The sequence below is a fragment of the Colias philodice genome, chromosome 9, assembly GCF_061535455.1.
Source record: "Colias philodice isolate Cphi_HAF_F1 chromosome 9, ilColPhil1 Martin Lab GWU primary, whole genome shotgun sequence".
NCBI classification, from domain to species: domain Eukaryota; kingdom Metazoa; phylum Arthropoda; class Insecta; order Lepidoptera; family Pieridae; genus Colias; species Colias philodice.
In genome coordinates this window covers 10,523,154-10,550,643 of record NC_143094.1, presented here as the reverse complement: position 1 = coordinate 10,550,643, position 27,490 = coordinate 10,523,154, and the positions used below count along the sequence as shown (strand labels likewise).

The 27,490-nt window shown below is 35.1% G+C and overlaps 2 protein-coding genes across 2 annotated transcripts in view; one reads left to right on the top strand and one right to left on the bottom strand.

Annotated features, from left to right (window-relative positions):
• Nucleotides 1-21,924, top strand: part of LOC149486115 (T-box transcription factor TBX6-like) — a 31,084-nt gene extending 9,160 nt beyond the window's left edge. Inside the window, exons 3-5 of the mRNA XM_089698752.1 lie at nucleotides 11,863-12,130; nucleotides 17,244-17,384; nucleotides 20,985-21,924. Coding sequence (XP_089554878.1) covers nucleotides 11,863-12,130; nucleotides 17,244-17,384; nucleotides 20,985-21,473 — 898 coding nt within the window. The 3' untranslated portion in view covers nucleotides 21,474-21,924. The remainder of the gene's footprint in view (nucleotides 1-11,862; nucleotides 12,131-17,243; nucleotides 17,385-20,984) is intronic.
• Nucleotides 21,925-25,472: 3,548 nt separating this feature from the next.
• On the bottom strand, nucleotides 25,473-27,409 carry LOC149486114 (ankyrin repeat and MYND domain-containing protein 2). Its single transcript, XM_089699436.1, has 2 exons — nucleotides 27,103-27,409; nucleotides 25,473-27,019 (listed from the first exon to the last, which is right to left on the bottom strand). The coding sequence occupies exons 1-2, from the start codon at nucleotides 27,301-27,303 to the stop codon at nucleotides 26,036-26,038; spliced, it is 1,185 nt and encodes a 394-aa protein (XP_089555562.1). The 5' UTR covers nucleotides 27,304-27,409; the 3' UTR covers nucleotides 25,473-26,035.
• Between the last annotated feature and the right edge of the window lie 81 nt (nucleotides 27,410-27,490).

Here is a 27,490-nt window from a genome sequence, read left to right as displayed (position 1 = left end):
ACAGCACGATTTTTAAATAAAAGTGTCACATGGGTGTCGTAGTAACCCACTCGTTTGTGAGAATACCGTTCGTGATAAGTCGAGATGTACACGAGCGTGACATAAATGTTTACGACTTATATGGAATATGATCTTAGCGCCCAAATAATGGGAAACAAACATCAAGCGCACTTGAGCCTGCCATACGCTACCACTGTTACAACAGCTATTTTAGTTCACTGTTATACAAACGATCTATCTTCTGAAAGAAGCGTTGTAATGTCTTATTTAAACAAATGTAAATTGTGATAAATAAGCTACAAGTAAAATATGTATTTGAAAACAACAAGTATCTTCTTTTCGTGTTCTGTACTCAATCTTAGAATACGACGATGAAGTAGGTAGGTCTACGTATAAATATCTGATGACACTGTGTCATCTCTAAATTGTATTGTGATAATTATTAGCAATGTGCGATAATTAACACTGTATTATATTGTTCATAAACGCTAAACGACTTAAAACAATAACAAGTTTACGACAGTAATTAAAGACGCTGCATTTGCAGATGCAATTACTACAAATGCGTTCAAGAAGATAGGCAATTATCGATACGAAAAGGTGGTCAGAATTACGCCTTTTACGTCCTGGGTACGCGTAGTCCGCGTACCCAGGACGTGGTACAACGTACGAGCGCATTTCTTTGAAATATGTAACATCGGTTCAATGTCAATAGCACGGAGTATGATGTCGCAACCCATCCACTAATTGCTGTGACAGGGCGCGGCGCGTTTGAGCTCAACACATTACGCAGCCTTGGCGCGATTCCTCGTATAATAGTCTGATGACAAACGTTTGGGGTAAGCGATCAGCGAACGGACAAAAAAGAAAATATTTTCACATCATGTCTCACACGCTGTGCTTTTTGCTAAACATGCCACTTGTACCAAATACAATTTGTCTCCGTTAAAACATTGTTTCATTATTACATTTGCTCGTTTGTTAAATCGCTTCAGCAGTTTAATTTTGACATTTACTTACATATTATGTCTAGACCAGTAAATATTATTTAGGAACTTTTTATTTCACTTTTAATCTATCTAAATTTGAATGTTTATTGCACGCCTCATAAGCGAAGCGTTGAGGTGGGTACTACTGTCACTTCGCGCAAAACATCTGATTTTTCAAACTTAAAATGTCTTTATGTATCATACATTGCACTTGTAAGATAATACATACACACACATATTAAGAAAAAACACTATTCTTAACGTTCATGATATTTTTGATGTCATTTTTGTTATTTAAACTAGTTAAAAAACAGTTTAAAAAAGTTCTGTCTTGGACGTCCGTGTGTCTGTATGTGCGGATCCTTTTTAGGGTTCCGTAGCCAAAATGGCAAAAACGGAACCCTTATAGTTTCGTCATGTCCGTCTGTCCGTCTGTCCGTCTGTCCGTCTGTCACAGAAGATTTACTCGGAAACTATAAGTACTACAGTGATGAAATTTGATGGGAATATGTGTTGTATGAACCGCTACAAAAATATGACACTAAATAGTAAAAAAAAGAATTGGGGGTGGGGCCCCCCATACATGTAACTGAGGGATGAAATTTTTTTTTTCGATGTACATACCCGTGTGGGGTATCAATGGAAAGGTCTTTTAAAATGATATAAAGTTTTCTAAAAAACATTTTTCTTAAAGTGAACGGTTTTTGAGATATCAGCTCTCAAAGTCGTAAAAAGTATGTCCCCCCCCCTCTATTTTTATAACTACGGGGTATAAAATTCTAAAAAAAATAGAGGTGATGCATGCTAATTAACTCTTTCAACGATTTTTGGTTTGATCAAAGTATCTCTTATAGTTTTTGAGATAGGTTGATTTAACTGTAATTTATTATATTTGCTGCTACGGAACCCTTTGTGCGCGAGCCCGACTCGCACTTGGCCGGTTTTATTCTTGTTAACACGATAGCGACCGAAATACTTTACTAATCGAGTCTTTTTTTTTCTCTTACGCTTGAGTATGCTCAGGAATAGAACCCTTTCATTTTTCAGGGTCTGATTCGATGTGGTTTAATTGTTATTAAATAAACAAAAATAATAATTAATAAATATTTATTAAAAAAAATTATGAGGCGTGCACTTTTGGATTTTCCAAATTATTTTATTCTTATGCTTCTAACAAAGCAAAAAGAAACAGGTCTTAATTAACGATCAGATATATTCATAACCAAAATTGGATTACGTTCACTATTTCTATGAAATATAGTAATATGTCAAAACAAAAGATTTACATCGTTTTGATTGGCGGCACATTTTGATCTCGTAGACGCTCATAAACTATCGAGAATCATACTTTGTCGACAGGCACTTGCGCCACACACACCGAATTAATACCAATTAACACACACTGGCTTAATTGTGAATCGAGTGCGGTTCGCGTGCGGCGGCCTCTTTGTCGGCCCCTCAGAGCCCTCCTGCGACTTTAATTCGCGACTGTATCTCTTCCTCGAAAAGCTTCCTAAAATACAGGCGCCGTTCACTTCCAAGATGTTATGAATAATGAACCCTGCTATCGGTGCATACGTTTGTAATTAGTTCGCATTTCACAAAGATGCTTCTAGGTATTGCGGCATCACGGTACGGCGAGCGGAGATCCTGCACTTGATGGATCTTTCTTTGCGACTATTAGCGAAAGTCCGTATGATTCTGAAAGTCATCTACGCGGCTAACTAGATGTTCTTAGAGATCTTTATAACTTTGATCATAGTCCAATTGCATTAAATCAAAACGTAAACATGTTTCATTGAATAAGACCAATCTAAACATTCATAACATCATAGAACAATATGTCAATTATCAATTAAAATTTATGGAGAAAAAAATCTAGCTACTATCTTTAAGATCACCGTCTTAGATAAAAATCACCGCATACAGGTGATCATCAATTCTTTCTTATATCGCAGCTTTGACAGGATTATAATTAGAAACTGTCCGTCCTTATGGTTTGTCGTTTTTAATGTCGCTAGCCGGATCCCATACTGCGCTCGCATTTCATTAACTTGCGAGTTAAAAAATTGGGAGCTCTCATAAAACGGTGTGATTTATGCGCGGACGGCAGCTAACGATCGCTGCCACCGACCCTGCGTCACCGTACGTATCATTTTTATCCGTTTCATATTTTATATCCATTATTTTATCAACAAATGAACGAGATAAAAAAGCTTTATATAAGCACCGGAACTCGCGTTCGAAAGTAGGTGTAGCTCGACAAAATTGACACATAATGTATCTTAGTGTTTATTATTCATGAGTGTCGCACTTTTAATGTCGCTCGAAATGTATCCTGTACGTAGGTTCATATATGGTCGCGTGTAGTACACATTCACACAGACAACGTTATGTAAATAGCACATCCATATTAACATCAAATAGAGGCGGTAACCTTACATAGGTATCGTATTTAATTTAAGTGATCAAAAACAGGCTAGATGGTTGTATTGATTATTATCTTAACGATCTGTTGTCCGCATTGGACGGCGTCAAAAGGCGCATAATAGACTCTAGATGCGGCGGCGAGATAAGCTTTGTCCTACGCCCGGCGGTCCCGCACTAACTGTCAACTAAATTACTGAAAGATTGCGAGCCGGTTTCGTTGCAATTTACAAATGCGCTTTGTGCAACTCTACCGCCCGCGCCACGGCGCTGAACATTATACGCATCGCTTATGTAAATTTTATGTGGCGAACGCATCGATACCGATGTACGGGTAAATGATGATAATATAAGATTTAAGATTATGTTGTAATTACAGATTCATGAAATAGCGTTTAAAAGCTTAATTTTATTTACAAATTTTATTGTTTTGGAATTGTAATATCGGTGAAACTTGAATAAGTTTTTGATTATGCTTGCGGTGCTTTTAAGGTTGATTTGGCAATGTCGATTTTGCGTAATTGGATCAGGTTAATTTAAAGCGCAAAGGGCGCCGGCTGGTCGGTTGTGTCGATTTCCGCAAGTGGCGGTGTTTGGGGTAGTTGTAAATTTGGCGATAGGCGCATAAACATGTCACGCAGGTGCGCGCGGCGGGGAGGCATTGTCTCCTTCGCACGCCCTACGACGGCCGCTCATCATTCAAATTTAACTATCTTTGAACCTTTTAACTACGACAAATAGTGTTGTGTGTGAATTCGTTCTGCAAGCTAACTTCGTTTATATTATATAGGTATTTATATGGAGGTATAAATAGAACAGGTTTGATTGGTTATGTATAGTTTTTACTTTTATTAAAAAAATATTCCGTTATCATATAACTTGCTGTTCTATAATATGTTTACAACCCATCGAAGTTAATCGATAGAGCAAAAACGTTTGAAACAATCGAATACAAATGACATACCTATATTCTGTTTGCCACCTGCAGCCGCAGGTTGCAACAAAAACAGGTCGATAAAAATAAAATAAACTTTTTGTCACGATCGTTATGATTGAAGGCGCTGTCGCTGATTTTAAACAAAGGACGACAGATAGGTTCCCATCAATATGCTAATACCGAGTTACTCGGTCAGAATCGTTCCGAGACTTTTTTGCTGTCGGACCCAAATTGGTTTATTTGTATTGTTGAGAACGACTCTCGAAGTGAACTCTATTTGCAGACCGCTCGCAACATATGGAGTGGATTCGCTTTTTGTGTTAAATAGCGATGTTTGTTTTATAAAAATATTTGGATAGAGTTAAAAAAATACATCGAACAATCCGTGTGAACCACCCTTTATAGTCTCGTATAGACGGTCCATTGATGTATAAGTTCACTGTTTACTGATTCATTAACAACGCGTATTAACATCGCACTTAACTGAAACAACAATATACTGGTAATCAATTCGCTCGTAAGGTTACGTAAGTCTTATAATTAATAGTAACTCAGCTCAGAGTGGGTACCCACATGAAGCACGTGGCCGTACTATTTTATATTGAAGCAATTAAAACATTTATGCGTATCAAACTTTTGAAAGTTGATTTGTACGATAAAATTCAACTTCGTAAATGAGTGATTACATTTATCTTTTTTATATCGTAAAAGGATTTCATCATATTTTATTTTATTATATTACTAGCTGTGCCCGCGACTTCGTCCGCGTGGAATAGTGACTGCATAGTAGGTAGACAGGTAGTTACTACTTAACTTTTATTGAATAAACACGTACTACCATAAATAATTAAACGAACTGTTAGTAAAATTTATTACTAAACTGAGCTAAAAAATAAAAATAAATTCCTTCCTTGTATGGATGTTTTTGACAATATATATAACCGTTTCTACGAAAAATCTATTTTTTCATTCGTTGATCTCAAAAATAAAAATTCCAATCACCAGAACGACAGGAAATTTTAATAATTTATTTTTAATTGTGTTTTGCACAATTTTGTTAAATTACGACTGGATGAAAATTTTGTTCGTGGTCGTCGTCGTCGTTGGTAAGGTGAACAAATCCTTATCAAAACATCATACGCTTAAGACAATAATTAGTATCGATAGCGGATTCTATTCCTTTGCGTTTTGACGTTTGTCTCAGCGCTCAGATCTTTCCTGTCTCACGCCGTAGTAACTAAACCGTTTAGACCGTGCAATAAAAATTAAATATAAAAAAAACTCAACGCAACGAAGAAAAGTGCATAGAAAAAGGAAAAAATGTTGTGTGGTTTTATGAAACCACGGTAAAAGTGAAACTTAGGCACAAAATTATCGTATTTGTACGATAATGACTCCGAACACTGCTTTATACCTACTCGGCAGCCGACCGTCACGCGACATGCGCTACACAGACCAAAAAGTTTGAGACGATGTAATAAAAGTTTCACTAATTTTACAAACTTCCCGAAGATCTTTAAAAATAAATACCATTTTAAATATTTATAAAAATAAAAAAACAAAGTCATCGGGGCTGCCATACCATCATTATCATATCATATACAATTATATTTTTTTTATAATAGTACTTAATTTTAAAGATCGTCGGGAAGTTTGTAAAATTATTATTTATTCCTTTTCTTTCGTTGCGTTGGGTTTTTCTTTTTAATTTTTAAATTTTTAACTTCGGTTTCTTATTTTCATGTGATATTTTCAAGTGAGCGAGACCTACCTCTACCTCCATATTACATTCCTACATCATATTGATATCTATAAGTTTGTTGCTCCTTCACATCTTTTAAGTTGGGCCGTAACCGTGCACAAATTGTAATGGATCACAGTGGCAAAAGAAGTGGTATCTTTAGGAAAAAAAATTGCCAAGAGCCAGGCCTATGTGGCTTTGAGTAGAGTTCAAAATTTCCAGGGTGTGGCTATCCTCTCGCTCCCATATCCCCCTCTTCTTTCACAGACTTTCAACCCTTCTCTTTCCACACCTAGTAAATGGCAGAACCGATTTTGATGTAAACCATATTATCTAATTATACCTATATGTACACGTCATATCCTGTCGTTTGATGCTCCATTTGGTTTATTTATCTAACCCCTAAATGTAATAAACGGATGAACCGATTTCGATAAAACACGTTGCTCTTTTATATTTTGATATGCCGCTTGAGTATATTATTTGACCACATTCGATTATTGTTCATTCCCACTTTCACCGCTGTAATCTAATAAATGGATAAACCGAATTGGATAAAAATATAACTAATATTTTTTCCCACATTCCCACTTTTACCTCTATATACCTAGGTATAATAAATGGATGAACCGATTTTGATACACTTTATCTAAGAACCAGCGTCGGAAAATATGCTGCCTAACACGCATCTAATTCGTATTACCTGTTAGCGAGCTACGGTGGCACAAACAGACAAACATAGCGGTCAAACACTTATCACCCATCTTTTTGATGGTTAAAAATGGTTAAAAGGGGTTAAAAACATAATACGACATAATTTAAAGGACATTTTATGTATAAAATTTACCTAGAAGTAAGCATAATTCTAATTTGACCCCTTCCCCCCCTACTACCTCAGCTTACCCCCCCACCCTTGGGGACTTTCGATATGATCACTTGGACATAACTGTAGCGTATAACAGATAACTTACGTTTTATCGTACACTGTATAGTGTACAATAGAATGCCCTTGCAAATGTTCGCCGTGAATACTTAAATGGTCATAACTTTTTTATTTACAAACCGATTAACATGAAATAAACACTTAATGATAAATGAAGATTACCACAATATATTAGTGAAAACCGCATCTAAATCGGATAAGCCGTTTCTGAGATTAGCGTGCACAAACATACAGACAAACAGACAAAAAAAAATATAACTACAGTTTTGGGTTTGAGATCGATTTAATAATAACCCCTGCTATTTTTTTTACATATTTTCATTGTACAGACATCACTTTTCTAGAATTTTATTATAATATGTATTGAATATTGATTGACCACGCGCAAGGTTACTAATTTCCACTACATCCTCACGCAAATCGTCAATTTTTATTAACATTGAATCTGTAAATAAAAAAAAATCAAAAGATAAGTGTACCTAATTTTAATAAAAAGCTACTAACAAATAAAGTTTTATCAAGAACTAAAGTGACCTTCTTTGGGCGTATAATACCTATAGTCTTGTAAAAGTTATACATGATAAAAATAAAATTTCATCATTTTCTTATTTTGTCATAACTTTAACTAATTAAAAACATGAGTCTGACTATATAATTATAATAAACAATAAATATAAAAGCTACAACTTACCTTTTGTGGGAACGCAAGAAGGCGAAAATTAAAAAAAAGCCGAAGATTTTTAAAAATGTAACCAATGAACACAATCACTGTTATCTACTACCCAAAGAGAATACAAATATGTACTACGTCTATTACCTATATAACTGTAACTAACATCAAATAATAAACATCTACCCTCACTTATAAAAATTTAGTATATTCACATGAAATATAAGCGCACCTGAAATTTACTCTGGCAAGATATGAATTATTTATTTAACTTTAAAAAAAAAACAAACTCACCAACATCATAATATTTAAATTATGAATTTCCAAGGAGCGTTAATATTATGTAAATTGATTTAATTTTAATGAAATCTCATAGATGGCGCTGTTTTAAATTTGTCTTTATACTACTAAGATTCATTATACTGTTTCTCTGCCAAAATTACTTAAATGACGTAGTTTTTATAGTGTAAAGGTAGACAATAGCATGGCTTACTCAAAAACAACATTTAAACATGAGTCTTTATATTGTACGCTGTCGTAGTACACGGAATACGTAAGAAAAATAAAGGTTTACAGCTCCTCCTCCGAAGGTGATAGCATGATAATATGTATATAACAGCCTGACCCGACCTGTTAGTAATATTCATGCAAAATTTGAAGTAAATCCGTGCAGTACTTTCTGAGATTAGCCTGGACAAACATACAGACAAACAGACAAACAGACAAACCGACAAACAGACAAACAGACAAAAATTCTAAAAACTATGTTTTTGGCTTCTATATCGATTATAGATCATGGATTATGTATTCTTTTAAAAAAATATTCAATGTACAGTTTTGACTTTCCTACGATTTTATTATATGTATAGATTAACTTTTCAATTCGTCGCATAAAAATAATATAAAAAGCCAGCCTTTACATGGCGGTATTATGTCAACACTCAACATTACTATAACGCTGTAATGTTAATCAGTATCAAAACATGGTCCGTAAAGCTCGCTGCGATTCTCACGGCGGCTCACGGGCCGAGTGAACATTTTGACACATCCAGGTGTCCGATTTTTTATGCACCCACACAATGGAGGAGGAGTGTTTAGTTGTTTACCCAGGCTCACATCTGGGCGGACGGAAAAAACCGGCTGGACCTCTCGTATGAGCGCTAATGAGCGCGACTACGCGGCTTAAACACACATTCTTCTGCTTAGCCTCTCGAAACAAGTGTTAAATCTTTTTAGAAAACAACAGATGCACACAGAACAACGCTCGCCTGTCCCATTAACGAGCGCAATGCGTCTTAACATTGAACTTGACGATAAAATACTCGTGAAATCAGTTGTAAAGATAATTAACCCTGTGGGGTAGGTTCGGGATGCGTCTGTTTATGACTGGGCTCTGGACGATGCATCAAAGACAGTATTCAGTAGCTCATTGGTAACTATACAGACGCATTATCGATTACGTGCTTGACTGCTCATGTGACGACGATACAAGAAATTTGACGCAGCGGAAAGACAAATGCCCCATTATATATTTTAATGGGAGCAAATAGTTTTGTTTACTTTTGTGAATGGGATTTTTACAATCGAGTGTATATATACTGAGCGGATACGACAGAAAATCGCGGTTCATTTAATATTTCGAGTGCGGATGCGAGAGCGGATGTGTTTCTTCCCGCGCTGTTAGCGCCTCCGTGCGGCAATTGGCAAGTTGTTACCGATTTACGACCCACTCTTAACTTTATTCAACGCGATTTTGGTGGTCCCATTGTATTCCACTAAGTCCCTTCCCACCGGCGGAATCATCGCGGCTTAGCGCGCCCTCGAATGCCTTTTATGGCGATCCGTTTTTATAGTCTCCTTATTTCATTTGCATCGCTGTATAAGCAGTATCGTTAAACGGAACGTATTCGGACATTACATTTATGATTGTTACAATATCGTTAATTCAGAAATTAAAACGACGCTTTTATTACCGATACCATAATGAAATGAAAGTCGAATAATTTATGTTTCACGATCATAACTGTTGCTCAGTGTAAAACATCGTCGAAACAATAAACTTAAAACCTTCGAATATCTAAAAAAATGTCTGCGCCGTAAATAATGTTTGAAAGAATCTCGTAATCGCTTCTTGGATTACTGATATGTTCGTTGAATTTTATAAAGAGGATTCCGATGCCGGTTATTATCACATTTAATTAGCTAATAGCGGCTGAGAATCTGAGTGCGAGTATCGAATTGAATTGACGAGCCGCAAAATCCGACAGTGTTGCGTGCATTAAGGATATCTTAACGGCTTTAAAGAGGTATTTTCTGCAGCGGACTGTAATAGGCTTTTAAAGAAGCTCATGGGGGTTTTCGCATAAATTGCACGTCGATCGTCACCTTTGTCGGCGTCCTCAAAGCCTCGATAAGTGACGTGGCGTGATAAGAGCGTCGTACGGTAGCACAGGGATTTGTCGATGTACGGTCAACATGATCGTCGATACCTGCAAGTATTGTGTGTACATATTTGTGTTTGGTTTGTGCGTTTGTATTTGATGGAGGGGTACGTCTGTCAATATTGTTCATGGATAAGTTAGAAGCTTTTCATCGTGTACCTTTAAATGTAACATGTTAATGTATGTTTGGTATTAGGTACTTCAGGTTTAAGACAGGATTGAATATTGGGATTCATTAGCCCTTTCTTAAATATTAAACAAACCGAAATAACAACAGTAAACAGTTTTTTCTTTTCTAAATGAAACTCAATTATCAATATGATGTGAGTAAACGCTTATATCCTCATCTTGGTAAAGAAAAAAATCTACCATTACCTACCTGAAAGTACCTAACTACAAAAAACCGATCAATATAAAATCGTATCGATTCTTGTCGTCTATCCGTACAAACGTAAGGCAGTAGCCGGCGTCGTAAAGTTTAAATGGAAGCTAATTTAGTGCTCTGTTAATTGTGACTGTGTCGGTTCGTTATCAGCAATGCATTAGCGCGCCCGGCGGCCGCCTGATACCAGTGTTATGACTGATGGCCAGAGCCTGGCCACTGATAAGCAATGTGGTGAATTAGATGGATCATGCCGTGTAATCTATGTACCATTAAGACTAAGTGCTGGTAAACTTGATTTTGCTTTTCGGTGAAATTTAACTATTGAATGATAGATCTAATGATCGACTGTTATAATATTAAGGTCTACCAATGTATAAAAAAATCAGCACGATACGATCTGTCCAAGTTTGTATACCAAATATTATATATATATATATTATTCAGTCTCATTTTCCTTACGTTGTCAAATATACTGTTATGATCTTCAACATTACACAGCCAAAACAAATACAATTTGTCAATAAAATTGAACCGATTAGTTATATTGGCCGTCGGGTCGCTATCAGCGGCCGGCGCCATGACATTTCAACCCCAACGGGTGCCAAAAGCTCGTTCACCAACACTTTTACTCCCATCACATGCTTTTATAATCACGATAAAACCCACAGAGTGCCCATTGTCCCCCCTATCACCTTATAGCCGCCGTAATTTTATTATCGTCTTCTTTGTCCGACCGCGGTCAACTTTACGCCGTACAAAGTTATCTTTTATTGACTGTTAAGTGCTTGTTTTAATTTTATTTTGTTTATTCAAAGGTGGAAAGGAATGTCACCCGAAATACGAATACGTTATAGAACTAGTACTTAATTTATACGCGGAGGAGACAGTTATGTTGAAATAAACGCCGCGCTATTCGTTTTAAATCTAATTAATAATATTTTAACGATTTCCCGTTTAATTAGAGGTATATTTTATAAAATAATAAAAGACGGGTTATGTAGGTACATCTGGTCCATACATCGCATCTTTTTTCTTGAAGTACCCACCTATATAAAAATGTAAATGAGTAACTACCTTTATTCACTACTTCAAAAAATTTAAATACATATTTAATACACCTTTTCATTCCATTATACAACTTGGTATAAACTTTTTTTACAGCAGTACATAAAAAAAATTATATGCATATGAACATTTCAACTGCCTTAAAAGAATGTGGGCAAAATGAACTATCCATCTACCATCTATTCCTACATTGTAAACAATTCATGAACATATAATATCTAACACGATAATACATACACATCTAATGGAAAAGTACATTTGCAGGCGCATGTTCCCATCCCTCCGCGTGGCCCTCAACGGCCTGGACCCCCGGGAGGAATACTGCGTGCTCCTAGAGCTGTCCCTCGTGGGTCGCCGCCGCTGGCGCTGGGCGGGCGGCGCGTGGGCGGCGGCTGGCGGTGCTGAACCCCAGTCCCCAAGGCGCCTGATGCTGCACCCTGACTCCCCAGCACCAGGACATCATTGGACAGCCAACCCCATCTCCTTCAGCAAACTTAAGCTGACGAACAATACCATGGACGCACAGGGACATGTAAGTTTTTTTAGTAATATTATAATTATGCATTCATTAGCAAATAGTTTAGAGGAAGCAAAACAACCTAAAAAGTTATGCTAAAACTTGTAATATATCATTTTTTCTCAATATAAAACTAAAGGGCATAACAGTTATTTAAACAGATGCGAAAATACAGTAAATTATTAAAAAAAAATATTAAAACTGAATATCTTTAAGCTAATTATATTCAATTTGTCTTGTTTGCTGCAGCCACTTTAACAAAGTTACGTCGAAATAAAAACATCTGAATTGTACCAACTCGTGAGTCGTGACTTCCACATTCTTTACGGGATACGCCTTCCCAACCACATCTATCAAAACCTAAACATACACCAGTTTTGAACTCTAAAGTAATACGTGGAAGAATCAAAATAATATAAACGATATATAGCTTTGAATAATGAGCAAAGAAAATGCATCTTTACTCTTTTAATAAGTATGTAAGTTACTTATACGATAGTGACAAAAAATGTTATGAATAAATTATTTTTTCCTTCCATTGTGACATACCAATTTTGCCATTAAAATACATTTTATATACTATGCAGTCGTAAGAAACAATAAAAGGGCACAAGAAGTAATGGGCGTTATTTTTGTCATACATATTTGCATTAATTTAGTATGTATTTATGGAAGTAACATTTCAACAATGAAGAGAATTTAGTTACCTTGCAAAAATAAAAACCTACCTACCTAAGAATAAAACCTACCTCGATCTGACGTATAAATAACAAACACCATTTATCATTAACGAAAGCCAAATATTAAAAAATCGTAACAAATATATATTTTCATGGCTATTAAGTAGCATGTTGTAACTGAATAGACAGTATTATGATGGGTCAGGACAAAAACTTTATACGCTTCGTTGAGTCGATACCTTGGATGATAAATGGATATATGTCAAAAACATTGCATACCCTATATTATCTAGATCAACATGTTATTTTATATAAAGGGTTGTAATTAAAACATAAATTAAAGGCGTTTTCATTAATTTAACAAATTTAATAACACTTTTAATTGCAAATTAACACACCTTTTAATAAAGCATATGAATTACAGCTTATCAAGTGGATAATGTCATAATTAATTAATTCTGCAGTTTTACTTGACTAATTTCATTGATATTGAAAAAAGGCATCAATCTAAACGCAGGAAAACTGAAATTTTCTTCTCATTATCTCTAAAGATCATCCATGGAATCTAGTGCAATTCATTGTACATATAGCCGATATTATAATTTTAAACCATTCCATGTTTTATAAAATATGATACGTTGTCAAGCGCACTCCGGGCGGCGTCTTTAGTCCGCCACAACAATGGGACTGCTACCGACTTACCGAGACACAAGGAGCTTCACCATTCATATGGAAATGTACGCTTCGCTTGCGCACTTGAGATTTCGCCACCTGTAATAAAAAGGGTCCCATTCTTCTTCCACTAGCCGCATTGTTTGCGATTTTTTAACGCTACATCAAAGAGTTCTTACCCCACAAACTCTTTGTATACCGTTTCCCTAATTACGGCTCGGATTAAGCCAACCTTTAATATGTTACACAGAAAAGATTACTGTTATCGTGTCGTGGAGGAGTTTAAATTGTTGAGTAATTGGAAAACGGAATGTTGACTATCTAATTCTCACGCAATAGAGCACTCGTAAATTGTAATGCTGTTTGCTAAACGAATTGTCTTGTTATTAGGAAATACTGCTTTGAATACATCAAACAATTTACCTTGAAACAAAACAGTAATATAACTTAGAACTTTCTTAATAGGAACACAAAGATTTTTAAAAATAAATCGCCGTTTACCCTCTAGAAAGCAACCCCTTATCTGAAAAAATGAAGGGATGTTTGTTCGACACATTAAATATTATCGCTACAAGCAATCAGTGTGGTTACGACGGGACGCGGCCCGTGTCAATCCGGGGGAAATTACATGTTTTACGGTGTTCCCCTTCAAAATTTTATCTTATAACATCTTGCACGGCTAATTATATAGAACAACCATTAGAGGCCTATAACACGCTTTTTATCGCAACAAATTTTGTTTACAGAAATAAATATTGAAGCTAGAGTTTTTATACATTTTTCGTTTTACTACACACGGCTTTCGGTGGCAAAAATAATGTCTGATTGAATTATTTCAAAAAAGAAACTACAGATTTTTTACTATTTGACACTTTAAAACAAACTAGAAATCCCAATTCCACAAATACCAAAGAGACACGCTAAAAAATATAATTTTATCAGAAACTTCAATCGTACTTGATTGAACGCATGTCCGTTTGATGGACGAGGATGGAAACGTGAAGAAACGTTAATATGTCTGTCAATCGTCGTGCCTCGCTATCCACCTCGCGCACCACGTACGCAGATGAATATCTATCTCACGATTTTATAAAGTTATTAAAAAATTAAAAATTAAAAAATCTACATAAAAATAACGTTTTCCTCCTTTTTTATTAACCAGATAAATAATTAGTCACGACAACGTATAGGTATGTAAGTATTGTCACATAAATTAAAAGCTCAATTATTATTAAACCGAACTTAACAATGAACTGTTAATTAACCTCATTTGTTATAATTACGTACGAAACACGTTCAATTAATACAAATTAAAGAGAAAACTTAATCAGCATACAATTAATGAAACACAAAACGTGTAAACAAAACGAATTAAAAGTTGGTTCTTAAATTGTAGCGCACGTTAAGTTCGCAACAAGGTGCAGTACCCCGAATTTCTACGAATGCAATAATGTGACTTCCAGATAATTCTCACGGATGAAATTACATCGATAAAACATAAGATACACCGAGTAATTAGCTAAATGTGATAAAAAACATCGGCGAACGAGAACATCGTCGAAGCTTAATCAGAGATAAGGTTAATTTTAAGGTTTTCTTTATTAGGTTTAATTGCATTACATTTAACTGCCACAATTACTTTAATTAGTGCTTCGACAAAAACACAATGATGAATGTTACCTACACGACACATTACATCCACCTTTTTAGAGACATAAAAATGGTACAAATATTTTATCTTCATCGTTACTCGGAAAATGTATTAGTGAATGTCGTAGAGCTACTCGAATGTATGATGTTATGCAGACTTTAAACTTTAAAGAGCCTGCCTCTTGAGCCGCCCGCGCCTACAGAATTCGGCGATGTGTAATTTCTGTTACTCAATTCTTAGTTGTCAAAACTTGTCGTAATTAGGCGCAGAACTATTTTAATTATGTTCTTCTAGGTACGTACCATCCATCGATAAAATTAATATTTTCATAATAGTTCATTTAATTTTTTAATACATAGTTCATTATGTTGACAAATTGAAAATTGAAACAATATAAATACCAGTTAGTACTTAATTGTAGATACGTCTCTATTATATTAATATAATTGCTGCGTGCTTGAAGAATTGTCACGTACATGCTTTTAGAATTTATAATAAAAACATGAAACTGTTCGTCCTGACTTAATAATACTAAATAAATAATTACCAGCATAGTGATAAATATTTATCTTTGTAAATGTGTCATGCGCATTGTATTTTTTCAGCTTCCTCCGGATAGGTATTCTGTCCCGTTTTTTACACGAGTAAAGGTGGTCACAAGTCTAATTAGTTAAAACGCTTGGTTAAAACATTTATTTAAATGCCAACAACAATGACAAAGTCAATTATTCTAGTTTTCTATATATACAGTAGTCAGTAGACCGCTTGTATGTGCATTGTATATCCATTTAGGGCATTTCACGCATCTGCTTAATTCGAGTTAACCAATACGAGATAACGGTCGGCAATGTTGCATATTGAATACCATATAGAGTTAATTTCCTATTAACACTCTCGCAGAATGTGGTAAATATGTGCATTAAGGCTTTAGCATTTGTCCATGTTCGGCAGCTACAAAAACCTCGCATGGCGTCTAGACAAAGTTATCTCGTTCTGTGAAGCGACACGTGTCCCTTGATCGTTCTGAAATTTGTTTCAAATGACACTTTTTGCATCACTTGTTATTTTCTGTTTAATTTCTCGAAAATGGACACGTTAACTGCCTGTCAATTACCTAATTACTTATAATTAAAACCCATTCAGATAAATGTTTGAGATGTAATTTAATGACGCGCATTGTCTATAGTTTCTGAAAATAAATAATAAGACAATCGATTACAAAAAGTAGTAGCAAATGCTTGTAATCAATAAAGGTCTAAACATATTTTATTGATAGCTAGCCTTTACAATAATTAACGTATGTGAAGTTTTTGTCCAAATTAAATAAAATTATAAGAAGTACAGAGTCTAAAAATAAGAGCTGCACTGTAGCAATGCATTAAGGGGGAACTTTTGAAAGGAATATCATATTTCAGAAGCGTACAGTAGCCAAAAAAACTAGAAAGCTTTGTAAAAAGTGTGTATGCGAGTGAAAATAGAAAACAGAACCCTTTCCGCTTGAAGTGGTTTTGGCGCCCGCAGCGCGCAGGTAGGCTTGAAGTACCACAGATAAGCTAGCGCGCCGACTGTCGCTAACTTTTTTACCGAGTATCTGTTACAGCTTACAATGTATGCGAAAACACATTGTATTTTTTAATTATCGTCTTGTAAAATTAGCAAGGGTTGCGGTTACTTTTTTGCGATAAACGCACTTTGTTGATTTTTTGTTAAACTGTATGAACAACGTGTTGTTAATTTATTATAACATTAACTTAATGAGCTGATAATTGTGGGCACATTTGTTGAAGTAATTTTTCAACTTATGATAATTATTTAATAAAATATCGAACTATATTATTTGAAATTGGTTCTAACACGAAAAGATTATTAAACTGATTATAATAAAATTTAGCACACATTTAAAGCGTAACTTGGAACAACACAAAGGATAGGTTTTCTTTGAAAACGCAGGCGGAAAGCTAGTAATATAAATAAATAAAATGATAAGTTGTTTAGATATTACATTTCTAACATAGCGAAATGTACTTTCTTATACTCATGTTACAGCAGTAACATTCTTGAAAATATATTTTAATTTCATTATATATACTATTTATTACAATAACTAATAATAAATCTCTTACAGATGGTCCTAACATCGATGCACAAATACCGTCCACGTGTGCTAGTAGTCCGCGCCCGTGACGCCGCCGCGCTGGCGTGGGGCGCGCCTCACGCTTCCTTCTCCTTCCCGGAGACTGAGTTTATTGCTGTTACAGCTTATCAGGTAAATATGAGTAATTAAACTATTAAGTGCTATTTGTTTGAGTTGTGATTGTTAACATATTTATTAGGTAAGAACTAGAGAACCCGCGCGTAAATGGGCTATCTAGCACCGAAATAATTTTTCGAATCGGACCAATAGTTCCTGAAATTAGCGCGTTCAAACAAACAAACTCTTCAGCTTTATAATATTAGTCTAGAATATAGATATTAGTATAGATTATTAAATGTTCTTTGGTAGTTCACGGGATGAATTATTACAGGGACAACGCTCTACATTACGAAATGAGGATGGCTAGGTAGTACTTACACGTCTTTTGAGCTAGGATTTCTGTTAGGTATCATAATAGTCGGTCGGATTCTTTTGAGTTATTATTAGTAAGAGTTAATTAATTTTTTATTAGCTTTACGTGCATTTGCGTGTCAGTCTAATTGCAGATATAAGAATCTAAGTGCAAATTATTAATTACATTACGATTTACTCGTAAAAAATATCGACATGAAGTTAATTCATCACGTATCGTAGGGCCGGTTACATTTCATACAAGCCGTAAGCCCAATGAAATAAACTCACGTACCCAAACGGGTTTGAACTCTGAAACAATTACCTTCAGGAAATACGAGTGTTTTTATGGACGCAATGGCGCGTAGAAACAGTTACCTACTTACCTAAATTTTGTGATTAAAGCGTGCATGTAGAATATGCATTTGGCTTCTTTTAACTCATGTTTTTTTGTGTTATAATGGTCAGTAAATTGTTAATTTCAATGATTATTCCAGTCGTAGGTAATAAGTGTTTCAATTATGTTTCATTGTCTCATTTTTATGCAATCCATAGTTATGTGGGTAAAGTTACCCAGGTACCAACTTTAAATGAGTTCATAAATTATTAGAGAAAATAAAATTAGATAAATTCTGCTTTTAACAAGCCATCTATATTTTCATCACAAGCGTTTGCAAATTGCGGCAAAACCGGCATTACCTTAACTTGAGGTAAAAGTCATAAAAGTGCTATCAACGATTGCGATGTATTCCCCAATAACGATATCTAGATTGGAAACGCCTTACAAACTTCGATACGATCTAATTTTACGGGTTCCTCGAAAACGTAGTACGTTTCTCAGAATGTATTCACAATTCGCACTTATGATACGGAGATTTTTTGCCTCAGGCGCCACGGCTTTTACCTTATCAGCAAAAAATATGACGCCGATGAGTGGTCATCGGCAGATTTGGAAAACAAAAGGAACTAATTTAAAGGTCTAGCGGTATGTTTGTGCATAGTTCCGTATTGTTCGAGGTTGAGAAGTGCGATATTAGTGAAAAGATACAGTTACGCTTCAACGGCGCTCTCTGTGCAGATAATGAACAATTGTTTTAACGCTGAACGGTCATTGTTGCTTGCAGCTTCTGTATTTTATGATTCATCGGGATTGCAGTCAATTTTAGTGCATCATTTAGGGTTACCTGATTTTTGTATTATTGTAACTGTTTATGAATTCGGCAAATAAAAAGTAATATCAAAATTAATTAAACTTTATTGAAAGCTCAAGTCGATAATCACGTTGTTCGTTGACATGTGAATTTAAAAACTTATTTTTCACCTTGATGGGATTACTTTACCAAAATTGGTGGCTCATCGATTTAATCAGTCGTTTATACAAAGTTTCTTGTGTACAATATGTCCTCCCCAACTCCCTAGCAGGCAGCAGCCCTCCCGCTGTTTGTTTTCTTACCCCACGTCTGCATCTTTGTTGTCCAGCGCACCGTGTCGTTTTCTTGCATAATCCATCGTTCAGTAATTAGGTCGAGGCGGCTTCTTTGCTCCAGCGGCGTATTTAATGTTGACTGCAACGAGGCGCGAAGAGCTTCTCGCGTCCATTTATAATTACAATTACGGACCGGCAGCTTTGTAGGATAATCCCGGAATTGTCCAACTAACGGGACTGCGCCGTGGACAATGGCCAGCGACGTATCGTTGCGCATTATCCTCGCATAAACGAACACTCGCCGCCAAACGTATTGTTACGAATTACCGACGAATTAGAAAATGCCCTTTGTGATCCCGGCCGACTGTTGGCCAGCGTAACTAGGTGGCAGACGGTGCAGCCGCAATAGCGTGCTCACTGGGGCGACTCGTAAATATCCATATTGAAGTCGAGACATCGAATGTTTGTAAATCATCGATAATTCAGCCGTTTGCACCCGATAACTAAACTAAATTTACACAGACCCTAATTATACATTTCCGAAAAAACTGGCGACAGTCGCAAATATGAAATATTCACGCAAAAAGCGAGCGACTGGTTGTCGCGTGACGTCATGGGCGACAGGGCGGAGCGGGGGCGGCGCCCGGCTGCTGATACTTCAGCTAGCCGCCGAGAAGTGCACTCTAGTGAGCTAATAACAGGCTTTTAGCACTCCTCGCTATCGGCTAGCTGCGTGGTTATCTGGTAGTGCGATGAGCAAACGGCACCCGCCGGCGCCGCCTTATCGACTCGTGCAAACAATCATTTACAAGTGACTCTGCGCGACGGGACTGTTTGCGGTCAAGATTCCGCTAGATAACCCTAAGTGCCAAATTTACAACGTGCATACAAGTTGTACGGTTATCTAAGTATACACTAATTACCAAATACGTTTGTGAGGTAGTGTCGTTGGGAGTACATATAAAAGCTAGGTGTACCTACACTAGACTATTTTAGCCTTGATTCTTAATTCCTGCGTACCTTTGGATGCAGTATAATATCTTAAATATTAGGTTAGGCACTTTTGACTATGTACACAACAGGAAAAAACTTATGTAAGCACTATCAGCATCATATATCTACTTAAGATACTTTTTCCCTAAAAAATGTCTTCCATACCGTGACATATGTACAAGTTTGCATCAAAATACCGTGACATATGTACAAGTTTGCATATCGTATTTCGTCACGGCACGACTACGCCCGCGCCCGGCGCCGTCGCTAGCGCCCGCTCCGGGCGGCCGACATCGGCGACATGCAACATGCCATGCTAATTGGCCTGTCGCCAAACCACACATGTGCAACAATTATCCTTTACAAGCTATTAACGACGTGTATACGGAAACGGATGTTTAAATTGCCTTCCCAATGAGATAAGATGGATCCTTCATCCTACCGTGTGTCGATACTGACAACCTTAATCCGCTTATCGACTTGGGAAAAAATCATACAATTATGACGAAAAAGAAGTCATAGTAAAATAGTAAAAATGAAAATAGTAAAAATATCGCTTTCTAACCCAGATAGGATTGCTTGCAATAATGATTTTACGCTATAAAACGGATTTTTTCAAACAGAATTCCAAATGTCTCGTCTCAACGCACGAAATTATCTGAATAATGCTCACACATACTTGTAAATTTTCTATAAATACCATTAATCAACGAGAAAAATAAATTCACCGTAACATGCAATCAAAATAATGACAGAATCGTGCCGCGTAGGTACGAGCAAAAAGAGATTTTCTTTATTGGTTTTGAAATAATGACTCAATAACATTAATAAAACCTTAATGAACTGTGTACGCCTTTGTGTTTTGTCGCAATTATCTAATAAAATTTTTTCCTTGTCCACAGAACGACCGGATCACGAAATTGAAGATCGACAACAACCCATTCGCAAAAGGTTTCCGTGCTTGCGGCCAATCAAAATGTAAGAGAAAAAACGCGGACAGTGATCCCAGTAATTCGGACACGGCAACCGAGTCCCCGGAGCCGAAGCGTGCGTGTTCAGATGCCGCATCCTCTTGCTCAGAAGAAGGAAGCTTGCGTTCTTCGTCTCCGCGGTCTCCTCCTTTAGTTGAATCGCCAGCCCCACTAATCCGACAAACAACGCCCGATAGCACCAGCCCGCCAGCTTTCTACCCTCCTGAGCTTCCATACATGCACCCATTACATATGCCAATGCCCTTGGGTATTTGGCCCAATGCGTCCAATCCCTTCATGGCATCTTGGAGTCCAGCCCTTCCCGCCCCAGTACCAAGAATACCTTCCCCCCCTACAGCCCCGGCGCCGTGTCGTAGAGTCAAAAGCTTCACTATAAGCGCTCTTCTTGGTGAAGGTTGATGAACTTGTTAGAAATAAAGCGGGAACAACTAGCAATTTTTATAATTAAATAAAAGTATGATATTTTTGCTAAATACCTATTTGTTGTTAATGATAGTTTCCTATTTTGATATTAAAGATAACATTGTAAGAGCGTAACTTAATAAATAGGTTATTTCCTATATTATTATATTGTAATTTTGTTATCACTGTTAAACTACCTCGTAATTAAATAAATTTATGCTTTGTGATAGCTGTGCCTTTAAGTATGTAAATAGTTAAGAAATTAGCGTAGGTATTTATAGTTATATATCTACTGCCTTATTAAAATGTCGGATGTCTAAAGAACCTACCTATTACGTTTCTAAGCATGTATACTACGTAAATAAGCACTGTTTGTAAATACTGTAAATAGTAATAAATGAATATGTGTAGGTAAGTAAACGGTAAATATATATGTTATTCTATATTACACTTTCGTTTTATTTTTGATCCTGTCCTACAAACGTTTTTTTAAACTTACTGAATATAACAGCGAACCTTTTATAAATTTACCTACCTCAATAATCTTCTTCTTTCAAGAGTTCTTTCAAGATTTTACTATTAATAGTTACCTAAACCTATACAATCCCATGACTTTTTTCACAGTGATTTTGTATACTTACCAGTTCGAATGAGTTTAGAAAATAAATTGCATCCAAATTCTTTGGAATATTTTTAGAAAACACCCGCTGCAAACTAATTTTTTTACGTAATAAATCAATCCAAAGTAGGTAATAAGTACCTACCTGTAATAAAAAACCGTAATTACAAAGGTATTACAAAGCTTATAAGAAAACATATTATTATGTTGTAATTACATTATATAACTTTTTCATAACTAAGAGGCCATCTGAAATATATTTGCAGTATAAGTCTATAACCATTTCATTCTAGATAGGTAACGGTTGTTCGTACCTAATATAATATCATAAAAAGGTATGATGATTAGAAATTCAAAACTATACTTTTCTCTTGGTGGTAACTAGCTAGTGTTTTGAATAGGTACGTAGATATTTAAAAAAAATGTCCTCACAAGCCGCTTCCCAGACCGTAGGTAGGTACATATTATAATATGAAGCTTTATTTGGATCATACAATATTCAACTTAATATTAATATTCTAATCTAGACAATTATTATTACTAAGGGCCGATTTTTCAATGCTTGGATAAAACTTATTCGTCGAATAATGTATAAAACTACCATTTTAAAAACGTATTCTAATTGCCCGTATTTGACAGTTTACGTGACATTTTAATATTATCGTGTAATACTTTATTGGACGGATAAGTTTTATCCAAGCATTGAAAAATCGGCCCTTAGTTAAGTATATCACTCACTTATTTATAGGTATTTTTTAAGGCCATAATAAATAACTCCTATTTATTTCGTTGAAATCGGTGGTATTTTTTGCCAGAAAAGCGTACCTAGCCGTCTATATAGGTAGTAAGAGTCAAATACTCGCATAAAAGATTAGAATAGAGCATGAAAGTTTTTCGTGTAGCTTATCCGCGGGTGAAAGCACAGTTCAGCACACATAGATACATTGTACATAATATTATATACTTTTGTTGTGGATGTGGAATCATATCTCCTCTCTTTTCCTCTCACATAGAATATTATGTTAAATTGTAAAAGGAATACATAATATTTTTTCTTTATTAAACTATTATATAGGTAGGTGTACTTAATTACATTTTAAAAGCACATATGTACTTTTAATAGATAGGTATTCGAAAAACCACGGTGGTTTAGAATTATTTGCATATAAGTACCTATCTAATAAAAAGGTCTATTTACCTACATGTTAGAACTAGAGCTACTTAGGTATCTATATGTTTATTATTTACTTTTCATTTTTGAATAATTTATTAAAGAGACCAATTTACCACTAGGTAGGTACAATGGTAGGTACCTAACTAGTTAACTACATGCATATGATTATTATTAAAATAGAACAAGAAAGAAAGTACAATAGTCAACACATAAAATTAGATTATGTTTGCTGAGAATTGCGTAATGTGTGTGCACTGCATTTCCAGAAAAGGATTTTGTCTCAGCTTTCTGCCACAGTCGTAGCAGGCTACGACTACAGCGCTGATATTAAGTACCTAATCTTAATTATAAATTACAAAAGAAAACAGTAACCCGACCATTTTATAGCTGCTAATTAGGTACTAGATATCCAATGTTTATATTAACCCGAAAATAATGGTTATTAACTATTTTCTTTTCTGTTTGTCTGATTTAATTGTAATTTTTGTATGTATTTTGTAATTTATTGTCTTTTTTTCTTTTGTTGATTGAATGTATTAATGTGTAAAGATATTATTGATAATTTAATATAATTAAATTTGTACTTTAAAAAATTTTTGCACGCCATTTACAATGGCAGTATATGTGTATAAATATTGTATATTAACACCTTTGTATGACCATATACGTGCAAATAAACTGATTTGATTTGATTTGATAACTGATTGCTGATCGTCATCTTAGTATAAGTGTGTCAATCACGTACCACGTACCTATAAACAACTCTGCAGCTTTGACAAAATCGTTGATTTTACCTGACCAATATCCACACATGTAACCGGGAAATAAGAAATTTCAATGGAATTATGAAAATTAATTACCTACTTGACGAGGTAAAGGCATCTAAAGTCGTAAAAATATGTTAGGTAGATAGTCTGCTTCGAAAATGCAAGTACATAATTTTGTAGTAGTTAAGTATGAATAAGTAATTAATTTAACTTTCCTAAAAGTTATAAAAGCTTTTGACATGTCACTCTGGTTGTTAAATTCCGTTCAGTGGTTTTCGCGTGAAAGAATGCTCTTGCACTTGCTCTAGCTAAGTTCGTTGGATGTAAAAGGTATAATTTTTCTCAATGTGGCTCCATCTGTGCTATAGCTACGACCGTATTAAGAGCAGTAATAGTACTCTTATCGTTTAAAAGATGGCGCATAACGAATTTGAAATTTTTTCCATTACTTTTCATTTTGTAGAATTTATTTTTAAAGATTTGGTTTACATAGTTGTGAGTATTAAAATAATTCTAAGGTTATATTCGAATAACAAGAAAGTATATTTCAAATCTAATTAGAAGTCTTAGAGACAATACCATAACAGGTAGAAAACCTGCTTCCATGATCCATCCATTTTTCAAATTCTAAATAATGAGGCCCTTTCTTATAACAATTTGAATATCCTAATTATTACGAAGCACTGTGGAAAATGTGTTAATCCATAAGACAAATAATAGTGTTGTAATAATGTTTTTGCATTTCCACTAGATTTTCACGTTATTTTGATGGGACAAGAAAAAAATAAATTTCAGGAATAGATCTGACACAGCTGGTGGAAATCTATACTAATATTATAAAGCTGAAGAGTTTCTTTGTTTGTTTGATCGCGCTAATCTAAGGAACTTACTGGTCCGATTTGAAAAATTATTTCGTTGTTAGATAGCCCATTTATCGAGGAAGGCTATATATCATTACGCTAAGACCAACATTAGCGGAGCCACGCGGGTGAAATCGCGAAGCGCAGCTAGTAACCAGTAAATAACCAGTTACAAAAATAAAACAAATTTATGCAATTATACCAATTTATTTAAACAGAAGACACATTCACAACAAACTGCAAAAATGGAGGTAGATTGTTTTGTCAAATCCTTCTAGATTTTTAACCAATCATGTCAATGACACTAATTATGTTATAAAGAATAAAAATAATTTTTACCCATTAATAATTGCACATAAAATACAATAATGTATTTTGTTCAATATTAACATGAACTAACATTTTGCTACTAAAAGAATTTCAACAACTAATGATGTTTAATCCAATGATTTATGTAACAAAGAATATGTATTCAAAGTAAACACTAATTAAATATATTTATAAGTTTTTTTCAACAAATAACGCTTTTTCAAAATTTGCCATTTTTATTCTCTCTTTTATTCTAGTGGGAAAATTAGAGAATAGCTTAAATAAGTTTTTGACTATTCATTTAGACATACTGACTTTTTTTATTTTTCCTCTGTAAGTACCTACAAGTCAAATGTATCACAAAAATACAGAGAAGATTAATAGATTCCCAAACATTATTTAAAAAAAACATTATAATTTTGACAATAATTGAAACTATTAAAAAGATTTGTGATATTTTTCATTGCAAAATAAAATTATGTGCTATACAACATCCATATTTACATATAACATTACTTTTCTAGCATCAATGACTGACCATACCAAAGCTTATATTTAAAGGTATTGAATAAATCATAATTTTTGATAAAATTTATATTCAATGTGATGTAATTATAAGTCACTGATTACTTAAATCAAAAAAACAATAAAAACACTGGTCTCAAAGATTACATCAATTGCAATATGAATCATGATTACAAAAACTGTTTATTGCTTCAAACAATTGTTTAGTTTGGATTGTAAGTAACAACTATTGTTAATACATGTGTACACAGTTGTGGTATAAATATGGTATACATTTTAATTTATTTAAATTGGTACATATGCTTCTATCCAGCAACAAGATTTTGTAGCTCTGCAGTTAGTTCAGAGGGGTCGATATTCACTTTGGAATTACTTGTAGGTGCGGTAACACTTGACTCTCTGTTACAGGCCTTTTTATGAACAAACCAGTGCAGACGCTGGCATTCTCTATCGCAGTATTGCACTGTTTTGCATTTGGAACACTTCTTGGCTGGTTTCTCCTCCCCACATGTGCTACAATAGGGAATATTGTCAATGAACCCACGCTGGCCATTTAGAGTGCAATTTATCACTGAAAATGCTGGCAGAGGGTCTTTACTAGTCAACGCAGTCACCATTTGATGAAAAGTAGTGCATTCTCTATATGGAAACTCTCTAACACAATCCTTTAAGAAGGAATCCATCAGATCTAAGGAATAACCATCCCTACCGGGCTTCAACAGTTTTTTAGCAAAAATTTCCACAACATCATGTTTCTTGTCACTCTCTGCAGTTGGTTTCTGTTTATCCTTAATATTATGGATTTCCTTAATAATATATGCAAGGTAATGATACTTGAAAGCCATAACCTCATTAGTTTCACTACCTCTAGTCATTTCTCTTTTACACAACATTTCTAAAACTTTACTAACTTTATCAGCATTGTCTAATAGTCCGGAGGCATGTTGCAAGTTTAAAGCTAACCTCACAGGGTGGATGTTAACACCGAGAACAAATCTATGTAGCGTATCAACTAGGATAGGAGGCAAGTAAGCTTCCGTTTGTAGTCCTTGAGGCACTGAATAGTAAGCAATCTCACTACGAGGTATATAGTTGTTTATAGTTGCGACAGTATGATGGTTTCCTACAAACGCAGCCATTTGAGCGGCAGTTCGTCCCACGGAGTTCGTCGATTGTGGCTTGGCGCCCGCATCCAAGAGTAACTTGCAAACATCGGAATTACCAGACAAAGCACCAAAGTGTAATGCCGTATAGTTGTATTCATGATTTCCACAATTAACGTCCGCGCCCTGGAATGTGATAATGGTAACATATGAGTAACAATCAATAAGCAGGTCAAATAAACCATTAAATTATTCATGTCATGTCTTACCCTATCGAGAAGTAATTGCACCATATCCTTACAACCCTTATAAGCGGCGTGCTGAAGTGCGGTCATACCATTTTCGTCTAAGAAATCGACGCTGCCCTTGTGCTGAGCAAGTATATTATTGAATTCGGTTACATCCCCTTGAGCTATAGTAGTAAAAATGCTCTTCTCGGGTGGATTAAGATCCTCAGTTTTGTTGTCCATGATGTTAATTCTAATCAACGAAGCTATTTATTGTAGGAATTTTACTGATCCTTGTTCATAGAACGACTGCAATGTCAAAATCACAACTGTCAACTGTCAAATTCGGTTTGGCTTTGCTGTTTTGATGTTGCCATTGCCTTAACATATTGGACACGTTCAAATTAGTAAATTGAAAATATTTAAATAT

Coding starts and splice junctions, on each gene's coding strand:
- LOC149486114 (XM_089699436.1), bottom strand. CDS start 27,303: ATGGACAACAAAACTGAGGATCTTAATCCACCCGAGAAGAGCATTTTT. Junction 27,020..27,102: donor TGCAATTACTTCTCGATAGG/GTAAGACATGAC, acceptor ATCACATTCCAG/GGCGCGGACGTTAATTGTGG.